This window comes from Misgurnus anguillicaudatus, chromosome 9 (assembly GCF_027580225.2).
Source record: "Misgurnus anguillicaudatus chromosome 9, ASM2758022v2, whole genome shotgun sequence".
Lineage (NCBI taxonomy): Eukaryota > Metazoa > Chordata > Actinopteri > Cypriniformes > Cobitidae > Misgurnus > Misgurnus anguillicaudatus.
This window is the reverse complement of record NC_073345.2, coordinates 416,845-435,078: the sequence shown is the minus strand read 5'-3', so window position 1 is coordinate 435,078 and position 18,234 is coordinate 416,845. Positions and strand designations below refer to the sequence as shown.

At 38.4% G+C, this 18,234-nt stretch overlaps 1 protein-coding gene across 7 annotated transcripts in view; it reads left to right on the top strand.

The window, feature by feature from the left end:
* The window catches only part of camk2a (calcium/calmodulin-dependent protein kinase II alpha), a 496,915-nt gene that overhangs the window by 311,385 nt on the left and 167,296 nt on the right, over positions 1-18,234 (top strand). For 5 of the 7 annotated variants that reach the window (XM_073871008.1, XM_073871010.1, XM_073871009.1 and 2 more), the window contains 4 exons: positions 3,670-3,712; positions 5,036-5,081; positions 13,840-13,867; positions 14,231-14,279. In XM_073871008.1, the coding sequence (XP_073727109.1) occupies positions 3,670-3,712; positions 5,036-5,081; positions 13,840-13,867; positions 14,231-14,279 (166 nt within the window). The remainder of the gene's footprint in view (positions 1-3,669; positions 3,713-5,035; positions 5,082-13,839; positions 13,868-14,230; positions 14,280-18,234) is intronic. The other 2 variants (XM_055180348.2, XM_055180344.2) reach the window with 1 other exon arrangement.

Sequence of the window (18,234 nt, the reverse complement as noted above, 5' to 3'; positions counted from 1 at the left end):
ACCTCGCCACTGTGGAGGGAGGAGCGAGGGACTCCGCGAGCGTAGAGCACGAGTGACTGTGTTATGACAGAGAACAGGGGCCGGACCCGCCCGTGTTTGGTTGTCCTATGCATCTATCTTAGTTCTACGGCTCCGCCACTTGTTCATCCCAACAAGAGAGGAACAGCAGAGGGGAGCATTTAACACAGATAGAACAGCCATGCATCGTATGAGCGGTCTTCACCCCGCGATGCACTCTGAGGGAATTCATATGAGCGTGCCAGAGATCTCGCGGCTGACTGTGTGAGGAGCGAGGGACTCTGTGAGTGTAAAGCATGAACGGTTGCGTTGTGACAAAACACGGGGGGGGGTAGCCCGTGTGTGCTTGTGTATGCATCCATCTTAGTCTCAAGGCTCGCCGCTTGTTCGTCTCAGCGAGAGAGGAACAGCAGGGGGAGCATGAAACATAGATAGGACAATCGTGCATATGAGGGCGGTATCTGCGTTGGAGGTCCCAGACCGGCGACGCGCTCTGAGGAAAATCATAGCAGAGAGGCTCACTCGAGCCGCTGTGCTGGACGCTATTGCAACAGCGCCCGCTCTTTTAGCTTATAGCTTTATATTAAAAATATTGATCTTACCGGGCGGCCGCAAAGGGAGACCTCGTCAGGCATGTGTCCGCTGCACAGGGCTCGTACCACGGCAAGCAAAGGCTATCTTCGGTTCTCAGCCGGAAAGCGGCAGGGGAAGACGCTAGACCTGGATTCTGCTATCTTCGGTTCTCAGCCGGAAAATGGCAGGGGAAGAAGCTAGGCCTGGATTCCGCTGCAGGGCTTGTGTCGACGGCAAGTAAGGCTTCTTCTTCTTCGGAGCAGTGAGAGGGTCGCGCTGAAGGAGAAAATTAATGAGCTCTTGACGCTTGATCCCGGGCTTATATAAGGACGTGTGCCACGCTGCGCATGAGCTCAAACGTCATTGGTCTGTATTTTCTACAGACGTTAACCAATAGGCTTCAATCACGGAGTGAACAGGAGTTTCCCCCATAGCGTCAGCAACTGACGCAATGCGAAGTGAACCGTATTGAAAGGGAAACATGTGTATGCAAGGGTGTGGTCTACATTACCGCTAATGTGTGGCCGCTTCTTGGGCCATCACATCGTCATATAGTTTGAATCTGCCTGTCTCTATCTACGTAGATACAAACACTTTGCATAATAATCTCTGCCTATAGTCTTGCCCGGGAGAAACAAAAACTCTGACCTGCCCACAGACACTTCAGCTAGTTAGTGTGTCATATCAAGAAGACACTGTGTTTTCAGCTGTGAAGGCAAGTTTGTGTTGTTTTCACTACCAAAGGATGAAGATATTAATAATCTGTGTTAAAATTACTTTGTCAAAGAGGGATTTACTAAACATTTGGCTGTGAAGAATCAGTGGTTAAAATACTTTTTCACTGAAAGATTTACTAAACGTTTAGCGATTAAAGATGGTTCAGTACCCACTTTATTTGGAACAACATGCCTCTCCTAACCCTGCTGAAAAAAACAGCATCAAACCAGCATGGACCAGCATGGGAATTATGCTGGTCTATGCTGGTTTGATACTGGTTTAGCTGGTGGTCACTAGCATACCAGCACCAAAACACAAAATATGCTGGTCTTGCTGGTATGACCAGCATGTTATGCTGGTGCCTATGTTGGTTTGGTGCTGGTTTAGCTGGTGCTAATGCTGGTTTAGCTGGTGCTAATGCTGGTGCACCAAACCAGCACCAAAACACAACAAATGCTTGTCTTGCTGGTATGCTGTTTTTTCAGCAGGGAACCACAATCTGTAAGTATGATTATTATTAGGGCTGGGTATTGTTAGGAATTTCACAAATCGATTTGATTTCGATTCTTGATGCTTCGATTAAATTCGATTTGATTCAACTCAATATTGTTTTGTTTGCTTCGATATCGATTCAGTGATAAGTAAATACACAATTAATTAAGTACCTGAGTATATTTTTACAGTGTTTCCCGCAAGATTTTGAAAGACTGTGGCGGTGATGACGTCACACGCCGATTAGCATATATGTGACGTCCTTGCGTTTTACTCTTTGATCTGTCACATTATATTGCATTTTTACACAACTGAATGGTCTGTTGTCTGTAAAATAGCGACTAAACACACAGAGAGAGAGAGAGACGGACTCGCTCACTACAATAGATTAAGCTATTTTAAATAGTAAAATAAAAATGTTAATGGGAATTATGCTGATTTTGGTGAAGCTTGTACAACACTGAACGCTCTCACTAGAGCGTTGCCCACAGCGCCGCCACTGGCCGGTGGGCTGAATCGATAGAATTTTATGAATCGATATTGAATTGAGAAACAACAAAATCCAATGAATTAATGTATCGATATTTTTACCCAGCCCTAATTATTATATTGTGTTTATTTTCCTCAGAGTGTTCTAAAATTTCTGGTTTACTGTAATGTCTTATCAGTAAGCTGCGCTAGCAATGTTGCAGTTAAACTGTGACCGGGTTAGCTACATACTTGCTTAAATGAGTATAAAAATGTTAGTGTCTGTGTCATTTTTATAACTTGGACTAATGATGAATGATGTGTATGATGTTGGTGTTGCATCCCAACAACTACATCAGATTACAAAATGATTCACTCTCACAACGGAGGTAAACTTCCCTTGCGTTCAATTGTTTACTTCGAGAGAAAGAAAGAACAGGATATGAATATCACTACGCATGCCAAACCACCAATAGGAAAAACAATGCTCAAGGGGAGTGACTACACTAAAATAAATAGATCCTGTTTAAACACTACAGTTGGTGCTTAAACTTTTAATGTCTTGATAGAAAGTTGCACTAGCAAGCAGCTGACACATGTGCACTAGTGTTTACATTTTTGTTATGGCCCGGTTAGCTTTATACTTGCTTAAATTAGTGTAAAAATATAAGTGTCTGTCATTGTTTTTATAACTTGGAAAATTATCAATGATGTGTATTGATGACGCTAATGTCTTCTCAGTAAGTCATGTTAGCACTATTGTTGGTCTGTGCCACTGATCAATGGTCTGTGCGGAGCCTGTGTCAGTTGACCAATCAGAGCAGAGTAGGCTACTGAAAGGTGGGGTTTAGGCAGACTGAGTCATTCAACGGCTTCACACAAATCGTTTGGGGATCTCTGAGAAATGGGGTAGTATTAAATTTATATTTTGAGAAAATTATTAAATTTTTTGTTTTTTGACCTTGCATGCATTTAAATGCCCAGGATAGGATGCTTAAAATTTGCATCTTACTGGCTCTTTAATACGACTCTAGTACTGAAGGCATTTATGTACACTATTCAGTTTTAGTTATTGCACCTCCTGCTGCAAAATAACATTGCCCTATTCCTCCTATATTTACCCACTTAAGTACATATCGCCCACTGTTCACTGCTTTCCTAAGGCCAGGGGTGTCCAAACTTGGTCCTGAGGGCCGGTGTCCTGCAGAGTTTAGCTCCAACCCTAATCAAACACACCTGAAGCAGCTAATTAAGGTCTTACTAAGCATGCTACAAACTTCCAGGCAGGTGTGATGAGTCAAGTTGGACCTAAACTCTGCAGGACACCGACCCTCCAGGACAGAGTGTGAGGGCCCTTTCATCGCTGCTTGCAGCTTTAATTCTTTCTATTCTTGCTTTCAGGGTGCTATTCTCACTACAATGCTGGTCACAAGGAACTTTTCGGGTAACTATAGTTTTTTTTCCATTGTCTACTATTGTTTGTTAATCTGAGTATTTTATGATCTAGAAAAGCAAATAAGGGATTCTCATACATTATTGTAAAATCATTAGAGTTTGTACATTTGCTAGTCTTAATCTTAAAGTGCTTGTTTTATTTTAATTTGTTTGGTTAGGACTAAAACTGTTAAAAATGTTTCTACAAAAAAAATGAATACAAATACAAAAATTGTTAGTGCTTGTGGAACCTGGATTAAAATATGGTGTTAATTTTTCTGCCCCAAACATGACTAATATTGAAAATTATTTTTATTTAGTGATTAAGATTTAGTCAATAATACTAATTAGTGTCCTGCTTTCACTGAAAAAAAAAATCTAATTAATTAATTAAAGTTATATTACGTTCAATAATTGACAACAATTGACAAATGACAATAGTGCTAAACCCTATATTGAGCAATATACTGTAGGTAATTTGTAAACTGCTTGTTTCCTTTATTATGGTGGTTGGTTGGTGGTGATATCTGTAAAAGGTCAGATATGTCTCAGCTGATCTAAAATAGATTTCTCCATCTGCCATGAAATTCTGTTATGGTGACAAGTTTAACAGCTGTAGCTTTTGCCAACCATTTTAACATTCATTGCCACGTGATTATATATATATATATGCGCGTGCACGCACGCACGCACGCACGCACGCACGCACGCACACACACACACACACACACACACACACACACACACACACACACACACACACACACACACACACACATAAAATTACTTATCAATGTTGGACTGTTAAACATATAGCTGTATATTACAAATGTATGCTCCCAAAGAAGCATAAAATAGTAGGTTTTTGTTTAAAAAAATAGTTGGGACATGCCTACACAAAATTGTTTGCTGCATGAGGAATAAATAGCTTGACCGCTTAAAAAAACAACTTGGCTTGGCATTGATGAAGCTATTGAAATAATTCAGTTCTGTTGAGGGTCTATATCTGGAGTGTTTCTATTTCTGGCATAATTCTTGCCACATCTTTTGTTGTGGTTAACAGATGTAAATAGATTTTTTAATAATTAAAATAATTTTTTCAAACATATAAAATAACTGTATTGTTTAATATCTTCAAACATGTCTGGGGTGTGGGTAATATGTGGTTATGGTCTACTGTAAAATCCCAACACCTGTTTCAGGAACTCAACAGATCTCCAGAGAACAACTTGAGTTGAAAAGCTGTCCAGTGCTATGCCTTTCACTATGCTTTTCTGGGCATTTCTGCCCTTTTTTATTGCCATTTCACTCTTTTTCTTTGTTTCTCATTCAGGAGGAAAGAGTGGGGTCAGCAAGAAGACAGATGGTGTTAAGAAAATGTAAATCATGTCCTAAAAAATAATATTGATCAGCTGCTGAATAATTTTATGTATGATAATGAAGACCGAGGATGATAAATTTTAACTTTGTTGTCCACAAATTATTCTATTCTATTCTATTCTATTCTATTATATTATATTATATTATATTATATTCTTTAAAAAATATATTTTTCTACAGTAAGACATTTGGAAAGCAAAGCTGTATTACCAATCTTCTTTGGAAAACAATATTGTGGAAAATAATCTTCTGTTTCATTAAAAAAATATTTTGTGTTTGTGATGGGTTTGTAATCACATAGGTAAAGTAAATGAAAGCAAACAGTAAATAGCAGAATTGTAATTTTTGGGTGAACTACAGCAGTGATTCCCAACCAAGGAGTATGTGAAGAATTTCCAGGGGGTACCTGAAAAGATTTAGATTTTGCTTTAAATAATATATTGAATAAAATGTCTCTCATTTACCACCACTTTAAATGTAATTTTAATCTTATCATTAATATTATTAGCAGTGGTGAGTAAATGCGCTGCATGCTCCAAAATGCAATAGCAACAACCAATTTAAGAACGTTCTGACTATTTTCAATGAACCTGAATCGTTTCTAAAAACAAAAAGTTTATGAACTATAAATTATGTTATGGTCTACTGTACCAAAATGTAAATATGTAACATTTTATGGCAGCGGTAATGAATATTATCATTTAATAATGTTCATTCCCAGTGCCATAAAATGATACATATTTGTCCCATGTGATGTCTTTTGTATTTATATTGAATGTCTTAACACATTTTAGAACACTAAGAAGCAGGGCTTTTAACCAGAATTTTTTCCCAATTGTTTGTTCCGAACAGAAACAGTGTTTTAACGTTTCCGGTTCAACCCTAAAATTGACGTTCCTGAACCGGTTAGAACAAAAAAATTAAGTTCACGAACCGGTTAATAACATTCCATGTCAGCTGTAGGAAATACAAATAAGTAGGCTGATCATCAGGACGTTAAACTTAAATTATTAGTCTCTGTCTTGTCATCAAACATTAAAAAAAGGCTACATAACTGTAATTCTGACATGCCTACATTTGTTAAGTGCACTTAAACATTCGCACACACACAGACAGAGGACGAATTCCAATTAGCGCTTTGGGAAGAAGATGCAGCATAAACAGTCGCTCCACATAAAGGGAAAATTATGTTGTTTTTCAGTGCTTTATTTGCCAAATGTATTTTAATGGACTACAGTATGAGACACAGTACCGCAACTCTCTCTCTCTTCTAATTTTTGAAAGGTATAGGCAAGGCCGCCTTAATGCACGGGCTTACCTGGGCTGAAGCCCAGGGGCCTCCCAAGTTCAAGGGCCTCCCAAGTTTGCGTTCATGACGAGCAGAAAATGTCATATTGTTTTGTAACTTGTCGGGTTTTCTGTCAATCACTCTAATTGCACGTTACATGGCTGCTGATTGGTCCGTTGTAACTTAACGTGAAATAAAATGTCAGACGTAACATATTATTTATTCCGCGTAATGTAATTAAGTGCGCGTTGTCAACTTGACATTCCTGCACGTTAGACTGAGTGTGACAGAGAAACGGGAAATAATCCACCAACAAATGAAAGAGTAATTTCTGAAATTTCATAATAAGCACCAGTGAGGTGCAGGTCTCTCTCTCTTTCGTGCGCGCGCTCGCTCGTTCGCTCTCTGTGCTCGTTCAGCTGAGTCTCTGGCATGCAGAAGTCTCTCCCACCGTGCACAAGACATTGTGCCGCTAAATTAAGAAAGGAGTTCCCGCACATAATGCTGTTAGTTGTTATAAAGTTTAAGTTTACTCGCGTTTATATCAGTGACGCGTGCGCAGCTGGAGCGATGTAGTTTGACGCGACGTCAGCTCACAGTACACACATCTGTTGGTAGAAAGACGAGAAAGAGACGCAACGGTAAGGTGCAAGTCTAAAGTAAAGAGCGACAAAACCATCTCAAATGATGATCCCCTGATAGCACCATTATAATATCATTATCTAAAGATCTTATATACAGGTATGTTCCCTGTCTGTCTTGTGCATATTCATACTTGGTCGTTTTACATGCTTATGTATGCATAAATACTAAATACAATGCATACTATATCTTCAGTAGCCTACAAAATAAATAACTGATTAAAAAACAAGATTCTGTCTATAAAGACTTTTCTTTTGTTATCATTAATGCATTTAACATGATTCTGTCTATAAAGACTTTTCTTTTGTTATCATTAATGCATTTTCACTTTAAAACTAACTTTAACTTATTATATTTTTAAAACTGTGGTGAGCATTTAGTTAGTGAGTGGCAATTTTCTGCAAATTATATTCCAAAAACTATATAAACATAAAGCTTATAAACATATAAACTTTCACACATTTTGGTTTTATTATCACCACAAGTTGCTGTGTGTGGTTGTTAAATAAAGTGTCTTGTGTTTATGCTCAAGTGGGCTCAGTGATATGTTAATAACAATATTATGGTGTTTTCTGGCTCAAAGAGGGAAAACTCAATGTTGGATGTCTCGAAAGAAACTAATGCATTTTGTGATGTAGATTACCTAGATATTACATTTAAAAAAGAGACTATAAATCGAGGGGAAGGGGGGCCTACAAAACCTCTTAGCCCCGGGGCCTCACATTAGGTTAAGGCGGCCCTGGGTATAGGGATAATCATGTTTGATTGGAGTTGGACACATTCAACCACATGTGCGTCTGTGTGTATGGAAATTTGCTCACTTTAGCGCCTTTTTGTGGTTAAATTGTTTAATTGTTTCATGATTTTCACAAAAGTTGAATGCCTTCCAGAACATGTTGTTCTTTAAATATATAAACAATATATCAAATGAAAGAACAGACCCTCTTCTTTCAAACAAAAAATCATCCTACCTTCATTAGTTCTCTTTTTATCACCTCTCAAATATGGGTAGGTTTCTTCAAAAACACCCAATTTTGAGTAAAAAGCTGAGATAATTCCATTTTTGTGAAAGACTTTTGATAGAAATCAGATGCAGAGCGATCTTTAAAACATACATGGAGTTCTTTCTCTTTTACGTGAGGCGTTACTTCCGGGGTTGTATATTATCCACCTGGTGGATAATAGCGGTATTGCGGAAAGACGGAAATTCTCGTAATTGGCAGGGAAGCGTTCTGTTAATCGACGAGTTATCTATTAACATTTGCAAGCATTTGAAACGTGCAAATGATCCACTTTCACCCTATTTAAATTTGCGTATTAATCCGTGAATGGCATGCGAGCCAAACCGTGGGTCGTGATCTGTACGGATCACGGATCAACTGCGATCCGTTACACCACTAATTAGTAAAAAACAAACATCTTGAGATACTTGGTAGCCTACAATATTTACCTCTCATGATTGGGCATTAGAGACTTGGGCATGGGTAGGCTACTTGCTGTTGGCAAGCTTCGCATTTCTCTGAGTCAACAACGACCGTAAGTGAACTTCACAGAGTCATATTGAACAGAAATCTTGTCAAAGAACGGTATTAACCGGTTACCATTATTTTAAATAAACGATTCTGTTCCGGAACATATATATTTTTAAAGTTTCTGGTTTCGTTTCTGTTCCTTGCCAAACATCAAAAGTTTCTGGTTTTCGTTTTTGTTCTGTAAACCGGTTCAAAGCCTTGCTAAGAAGAACCAAAAGAGGACAAAAGATGAAGGCTTACAATAAGTTTTGAAACACAATATGTGACTTCTCCTTGTGACTCCTCTTTTCTCCAGCAAATTAAACATAGCAAGGCTTACCATATGATATTTTTGGAAAATATGTTCCTTTGGCAATCTAAATTTAATTACTCTCCTCCCATTAATGTTGCACATTCTGTTCTCTCTCCCTCAGTGAAGTCTTTTCAGAAATGTGTCACAAAATTAACTATAACAGGGCTCAAAATAAACTTTTTTTATTTGGTAGCACTGGTGCTCCCAACTTTATAGAGTTAGGAGCACCAGCAAAAATTTTGGCGCATCCATCCAAAAATTAAAAAGCACCACAACTACAATGTATATGTTATTTATTTTATTAAAAATAAAACACCTTTCCACATCCTATGGCCAGCATTTAAAATTTGGTTTTCTATTTTATTTTATAATTTTTTTTTGCTTCATAGATTCCTAAATTAATACCCAAATGCTGTTGAAATAGAATAGGAGCATTAATAATTTAACAATTACAGGTAACATGATAAAGATTACAATAGAAAATCCAGCAAACACGTAAAACACTGATTAATTGGGACATTACAAAAGTGACCTTAATATAGAAGGCTAATATATATTGGTATTGATAACTGCATTACCAGGATGCTATTACTACTAAATAGGCAATGTTTTAAAAAATACAACAAAAAGATACCATCAGCATTGTCGTGTTCCACATCTACATGGACCACATGGATGTTTGTCGGATGTCCATTTACCAGCGCATGCGCACATACACTATCAAACACTCTCTGACAGACAGGTCGGTGTCTTTATCAATAATGAACACATTTGTCATGACACGTCTCGTGTTTTTGGCACTTTCACCATGTTTAAGCAAGGTCTGGAGCTTAAAATGTTTTGATTCCTTCACAAACGCCATTTTACGGGATTTACAGTAACACAGTAAGTTACATCGAGCCATTTTCATAGCGGAGACACTCAAAATCTTTATGCCACTCTCTCCGAAAGGTTTAACGTAAAGTCTTATTTTCCGGTGGTGGAGTCGCATTTGAATCATCGTCATTAATAACAGTAGTAACATTAGCTGTAATCGTCTCGTTCTCGTCATGCTGGCGGTCTTTTCACATTTTCACGCTTCACATATCAACGTAGCACGGCAACAAGGATTGACTGACGCTCATATTAGCCAATCTGCGGGCTTCATTAAACGCAAGAACTTAATGGTGAAATTTGATTGGTTAAGTAACGTTGGAGAGAACACTGAACCTGGGACAGCAGCATGCAGCATCACAATCTAAATCAAGTAGCACCACAACAAAATGGGCAGTCGCACAAATGCTCCCAAATATATTTTAAGGTAAAAATTGTCGCAATTTCGAGCCCTGTATAACTATAATTCAGACAACCAAAAGATAAATGTGTACATAATGCAGAGGTCTTCAACGTTTTTCGGGGACCCTTTTTAGATGAGAGAGGCATGGAGCAGGGACCCCCTGATACTAAATGTGTAAAACAAATATTTAAGTAAGCAGTAAGGTACAAGAGGCTGCCTTTTCGTATTAGGCATAACGCAAAGTGGAGGAAAGTACCAATTATCAAATTATTGATTGTGTTACACGTGCTACAGATAAGTCACGCTGAGGTGTTCCCAAAAGCGTTGCTATAAGGGAACCATGGTTTCTATTAGATATACTACTGAAATTATAACATTTCTGTAGTTTAAATGTATTGAAACATTAAACATTCACTGTAATTCCAAATCAAAGCCTTTAAGAAAATGTATCAAGTCTGTCTTTTCTTTTGAAGCAAAGCAACAACATCAAAAAAAAAAAAAATATTTAGCTGTTCAAAAATAGCAATGTCAACATTTTTTCTTTGTAGACATCTAAAACTGAAGACATTTCTTAAGATTTAACTTCACTTTGAACCATTGGCAGCCGGGGATTTGTTTTTCGAGGGTTTATGAAGTGACGCTTGCGTTTGCCAGATACTCAATGTCTAATCAGAGTGTAGTGTTAAATTAGTGTCTTGCGAGTATTTTGTGAATGTGAGCGTTTCTTTCATCATAAACCCTTTTGATGCGTGTGCAGCAGGCACTTATTTTGACAAGACGCATGATGCCCATTGTTCACATGACGCAACAAACACATATTTTAAAATGACGAGCAACACACATGACACTCCAAACACATATTTTCCATTTGCGCCCCTCGGAAGAGGTCACCAGCCATACTGCTTTGAACTTCTAGGTTAGTAATATTTAGTTGGATAACCCTTGTTGTTGATAACTGCTGCACACCTGTGGCAAATTGAGTCAACCTCAACTTCTGGCACCTAGAAAAATAAGAAGCTTTCTAAATTATCTCAGCTTTTTGCTCAAAATGTGATGTTTTTGATGAAACCTACACATATATGAGAGGAGATAAAAACAGAACACATGAAGGTAGGATGTTTATATATTTAAAAAGGAGCATTTTCTGGAAGGCATTAAACTTTTGTGAAAATCATGAAAAATGCTGGCGGGGAAAGAGTTAAAGTAGACATTGCTGCAATCTATGCACACCATGCCCTGATAAACGGCAGGTCAGTGGGACAACACAACCTGGTCATTAGGTTTCTGAGAGGAGCGTGGAGACCGATTTCTCCTTGGGGCCTGTCTGTGGTGCTGAAAACCCTCCAGGATGCTTCCTTCGAGCCTTTAGAGTCAGATAGCATCCAGGTTGCATTGGCCTCCATAAAGAGGGTAGGGGACATCCATGCCTTTTCTGTTGACGATTCGTGCCTTCAGTATGGGCCTGCTGTCTCTAGTGTTACACTAAGGCCCAGCCCCGGTCCCAAGGTTCCCACCACTTCTTTCAGAGATCTGTTGGTAAGCCTGCAAGCCCTGCCCCCGGAGAAGGCAGACCCAGCCCTATAGCTTTGCTAGTTTCCCTTACACACACTGCGGTTGTACGTTGACAGAACTCAAAGCTTTAGGACCTCAGACCAGCTCTTTGTCTGTTACGGTGGTCAGTAGAAAGGGAAAGCTGTCACTAAGCAGATGCAACCTGATCTCACGAATTTCCGTGGCATAGTCACGGAATTTCGTGCTAATTTTTCCGTGGCATTCTCACAGATCTCCGCATTTTTCCGTGGCCCTGCTACGGACTGTCTTTTTCCGTGGCATTCTCACGGATTGGTTACTCAACTGTTTTGTCCTATTTTCTTACCATTTTTGCTTCGGTTTAGGGTTAGATTTACATGAAATGACATCCCTACCCAAACCCAACTCTAACCCCAACGCCAGGCGACAATTGTTTAAAGTTTAGAAAATATAAAAGAATAAATCAGAAAAAATAGTATAAACCAATAGTTAAAGTGACATACTAACGCAAACACCAAATCTAACCCTAAAACGAAGCGAAAATGGTTTGAAAATAGGAAAAAGCAGTTGAGTAACCAATCCGTGAGAATGCCACGGAAAAAGACAGTCCGTAGCAGGGCCACAGAAAAATGCGGAGATCCGTGAGAATGCCACGGAAAAATTAGCACAAAATTCTGTGACTATGCCACGGAACTTTGTGAGATCATGTTGGCAGATGATGTCCCACTGGATAGTGGACACCATCGCCCTTGTGTATGAAATGCAGGACATGCCATGCCCATTTAAGTTGAGAGCTCACTTCACAAGAAGTGTTGCATCCTCTTGGGCATTAGCTCATGGTTCCTCGCTGACAGACATCTGCAGAGCTGCTGGCTGGGCGACACCTAACACTTTTACTACATTCTATAGCAGTGGTTCGCAACTCCACAACTTCCCACTGCTCTGCATATTGTGCATGTCTCCCTTATTTAACACACCTGATTCAGATCATCAGCTCGTTAGGATAGATTCCATGATCTGAACTGAGTGTGTCAGATATGAGAGATATCCAAAATGTGCAGAACTGGAGTTGAGAACCACTGTTCTATAGTGTTCATACCGAGCTGTATTTACTGTAACCTGTGTTAAGGCCTGGTTACTATATAATATCCCCTACGTGAGGTTCCTATTTGTGTAATTTCCGTGCTGTTAATACTACCAGCCCACATTTTCCCTTAGCAGAGCCCACTCTGCGTCTCTGTTTCAGAGACTTATATATGCAAGAACCTATCGGTTGTTCCATGTTATATTACGCCTCCCAGTAAACCTCCTTAGGGTGTGGCTTCCACAGTGTTCCTAGTTACACTCAGACGGGTTTGCTTCCCAATTTTGTCTAGTTCACTATCATGGATTAAGGAACAAGTAGTGACTGGCCTTCTGCAGTAAGCCCGGGGACCTCCTCTTCAAATCTAGAGACAGAAGGTTTACGCAGGCACTGGAAGGGGCAGCTTTTGTGGGGCTTAGGTAAGGATTCCCAATACGTCATTTACAACGTCACATCATACTGACCAACTGAAAGGGATCATCTTGGTTACGTATGTAACGGGTTACATCCCGTCGCCACGACTCTGCTGTACCATTACTGCATTTGTCCGGGCACTAGATGCTTGGCTTTCTCAGCGAAAACAGCTGATTTGGTATTGCCCCAGCTACCCATTTGTACTTGTGCAGCGGTGCCAGTGGATGCAAATACATGCATGCCAAGTTCATTAACGTTTTACAAGTTTCAGTCAGTCACAAGGGTAGGAACGAGGGATACATACGCAACTGAGACAATTCTGTTCAAAACCCTTGATTTCGTTTTTGTTTCTTATTAAATTTTGTTTGTTTTCTGGTTCAACAAACTGGTTCAGAGCCCTGGTTTTATAATTGGTTCATTTGTTTTAGGATTTTTTTTTTATTAATGTTGTGGTTGTATGTGTAGTGTAATTCCTTCCTGGGAATTATGCACAAAGCTGAAACATTGACTGTTGTGGGTACAGAAAAGTCAATATTTAAAAATCCCATTTGCACCAAAAATCCTATTTTACCGAGATTGGGTAGAGCATTTTTTTTCAAACAATCATGTTTGCTACTGTCACCCATCCCTTTGTCCTTGATATAGTGTTTGTTCTTCTTTATTCCTGTCTGACTTCTTTTCATTTCTCTTCTAGAAAAGGAAGTCCAGTTCAAGCACCCAGTTAATGGTGAGTTTAAAAAAAGCTCCATTGTGTTGAGTACTACAGGAAAAGTTATTTCAAATGGTTTAAATATATTTAAAGGCAACCCAACATAGAATGCGTAAATAATGGCTGTCATGGAGCTGGACTTTCTTTTCACTGTTGTTGTTGTTGTTGTTGTTACATTCCATCTGTGAAGTTGATCTAAATCTGATGGATTTTTTGCAGGAGAAATAGGAAGCCAGACTGCTTGACCCAAATGATTTTTACTAACTCATCCTTTCTTCAAGGCACAAAAAAGGAGAGAGCAGATGGTCAACTCTGCTCATGCGTTATATGATCCTAGCAAAAAATATAATTCAACCCTGAATTTAAATGTATCATTTACAGGAGTCATCTGAGAGTACCAACACCACAATTGAGGATGACGACACTAGAGGTAAGGGCTGTCTTTCTTCTTTTATTTTTTTCTTACTTTTTGAAAGAAAAGTCATGTGAAACAATGTTGTGTTTAATATAGTGTTATTTTGACAGTTTTTTCCTCAATGAAAAATAATTAATTTAAAATACTCCATCATTAACTCATTCACCGCCATTGACGAGTTATCTCGTCATTTATGAGTTCATATTTAACTAATTAATATGCCTTTTTGGACGAATTTCAAAGTGAAAGTTTTATCCACCAGATGGCGCCAAATCGAATTTATCAAAAAGGAAGTTAAAAAGAGTTAATGATTTATTTTAACTGCCTTTATGTTTGATAGTCATTCTGAGTCTAATCTCTAACATAAATTCCTTTACAAAAACGCAATTTTTTAAGCTTTTGCTCAAAATGTTGTATTTTTGAAGAGAAATATCCATATTTCAGTGGTTAAATTAAGTAGAAAAAGTAAATATATAATGAAACGTTTTTTCCCCATTTTGTTTGTTTGTTTGTTTGTTTATTGTTTGTTTGAAAGCAGAGGGTGTGTTCTTTAATTTGATATAATTTGTATGTTTATATATTTATAGAAAATGATTTTTCCTGCAAGGAATTTTGTTAAAATCACATAAATGCAGGTGGGCAACTTTTCTCAAAAAGGCTGGCGGTGAATGAGTTAATAACCATACACTTACATGTTAGACATCATTTGAAACTGTGAACAGAGTTTCTACAAAATTTTCATTTCAAAATTCCATCCTTTTTTAGACTCAAATTTCCAGACTTCCCTTTCTGACCATATTTAACATTTTCTGATCAATTGTTATATTCTAAACTCTTAGTATTGGTGTTTATTAGGATAGGAAAGTAGCTAGACAGGAAGTAAGGTGGGGGAGAGAGGGGGGCGGGATGGGGAAAAGTCCATGAGCCAAGACTCAAACTCGGGTCTCCTGAAGCACAACAGCGCTACATGGTGACCCACTTACCCACAATATCAGCACCGACAAGTATGTTACACTCTGAGTCAAAACCTCTATGTAGCTTTCATGACATCACTATCATGTACAATTAACCAGAAATGTGAAAATAGAGCTAAAGTCAAATGACAATGCTTAATTTGCTGTTAGGTACAGAAAACTTGAAAAGTCTGTTTAAACACTAGGTTAAAGGTATAGCAGAAGATTTTCCTGAATTATTTAAAAGAACCGCCCCTCCATATTTTTTTAAAAATGCACACGCAAAACTCTCTCCTCCCGAGAGGGAACGCCTGTTAAACGCGTGCACGAGACAGAGAGAGAGCATGCAGGAGCTCAGTTCTTCTCTTCGCTCTGTTTACAAGTTGCTTCCGGCATGTTTACCGTGTCTGTGCGGTTCGTGACTCGTGCCAGGGCTAGCATCGCTAATCATAGCTTACATCAACTTTTACTAGCAGTGATTTTAAATGGATTTCTCCAAATAGCATGACAAAATGTACCTTTCCAGTAGAAACTTCGCATGGGAAGCCTAACCTGTCCTTTTAGCTCACGGCAGCGTGTGAAATAGTCTCCCATAAACACTCTGGTCTTGTTTCTTTCTTCATAGTCCTTTCTCTTCTTGTCATAGACACTTTTTCTCTTGCGACCCTCAGACATTTTGAAAAAAAAACACAGTGGGAACGCGAGCTTCAATGAATGGTTGAAACCGTAGCACAACACACATACACGTGAAAGTGCGCATGTGCAGAAAGCGAACCTAGAGGCGAGCACGTACAACAGTTATACGTGAACATATTATCAGAATGATTGACATCTGGGATGACCAATAACAGAGGTGATCCACCCGGAAAACGAAAATCTTCCGCTATACCTTTATTATAAATAAAATATTTAGAAATTCTATATTAAAACATTGCCTTTTGTGACCTTAATGAACAAAATGCTAAATCAGTCACAATTTTTAAAGGGTTATTAATTTTCCCTAAAATTAAATTGATGTCATCATTTACTTACCCTAATATCATTCTAAACTAATAAGGTTAAGTGTAAAAACGATCTTTTGGCAGTGCTGGCAGACTGATCCAATCGCCATGAAAAAACAATGGTATATATGCAACATGATCTCACAAAGTTCCGTGGGATAGTCACGGAATTTTTTGCTATTTTTTCCGTGGCATTCTCACGGATCTCCGCATATTTCCGTGGTCCTGCCACTGACTTTCTTTTCCGTGGCATTCTCACGGATTGGTTAGTCAACTGCTTTTTCCTATTTTCAAACCATTGTCGCTTCGGTTTAGGGTTAGATTTGGTGTTTGCGTTAGTATGTCACTTTAAGTATTGGTTTATACTATTTTTCTGATGTATTATTTTATATTTTCTAAACTTTAATCAATTGTCGCCTGGTGTTGGGGTTAGAGTTGGGTTTGGGTAAGGATGCATTTTATGTAATCTAACCCTAAATCGAAGCGACAATGGTAAGAAAATAGGAAAAAACAGTTGAGTAACCAATCCGTGAGAATGCCACGGAAAAGAAAGTCCATGGCAGGACCACGGAAATATGCGGAGATCCGTGAGAATGCCACGGAAAATGAGCAAAAAATTCTGTGACTATGCCAGGTTGTATATATAATATATAGTTATATCTAGAAATTCTTAATTTTATATTTAGAAAACAAAATAGGGACAATAGTCTGGAAACATAAATATTTTTCCATACTCTGATTTGTTTTTTCCATACTTTTCCAGACCTGGAAATTACTCAAATCCAATTCCATACTTTTCCATACTTTTCCAAACCCCGTAGGAACCCTGCTGTGAAGGGTCTTCTTTAATTTGTGTACATTCTCAATAACAACAAATCTTTGTGTTTTTGTCAAATAAAGAACATATACTTTGTATTAAAGTAGAGAGAGTACAAGTTTTTCCTGGCTGACCTCATTATCTGTAATGAGGTCACACCCACAGGCGGTACCCGCTATTCATTTGGAAATGAATAGGCCAACAGTTTAAACTTTAAACTATGAAAAACAAAGCATAAAGTTTTATCAGATTTAAACTTCTTCAAATTGTACTTTAGATTTTTTACTTTACTGCGTGTTTGGATGATAAACATTATTTACACACGTGAGGAAGATCTTCAGTTATGTCTAGACAATGAGGAAGAGTATAGAAGCATTCATCGTTAACGTTACCTGAGAAGAACAATGGAAGACTGACTGGAGGAGGATAATATTCTTGAAGTAAGTCATTTATCCTCATTTATATTTGCTATTATGTAATAGGGTTATGCTTGCGCCGTTTAGCCTGCATATGCGACCTCAGCAATTGGCAGGTTTCGGATTGAGAAACGTTGCCATTGTTTACAAATGAGGACAAGTGAACTTGTTTAATGGCTTAAAATTCTCTACATGCCGTGCAGTTTAGACACAGTGATATCATGCATCCTTCATGGCAACTTTCAGTAAGGTTGCACTACAGGATATTTTAGGTGTGTGCTGTAATATGATTCCATATAGGGCTCCACGATATATCGCATGTGAATGTCTTTACACATCTCATCAGTGAAGTCGTTCCTTGATTACTAGTGAAATGTCATCACCTGCTTTCAGATGGGGTGGCATTTACTCCACAAAGCCATAGTTCACTTATAATCGGGGTAATTTTGAGGACACATCACCTGCAATAATGTATGCGATATGGCTTGGCATGTAAGTGAACTACGGCTCTGTGTAGTAAATGCCGCTCCATCTGAAATTAACTGACGAGATGTGCATTACTATTGCATGCAATTTATTGTGCAGCCATAATTTCATACATTGCACTATTGTTTACAATGCAAATTGTTTATGTGCGAGAAGACGCGAGTACTCACGCACGTGGATATGATGCCATATGCAACATTTTTTTTAAACAGTTTAAACTAGGGTTGTCAATAGATTAAAATATTTAATTGCGATTAATCGCATGATTTCATGAGTTAACTCGCGATTAATCGCACA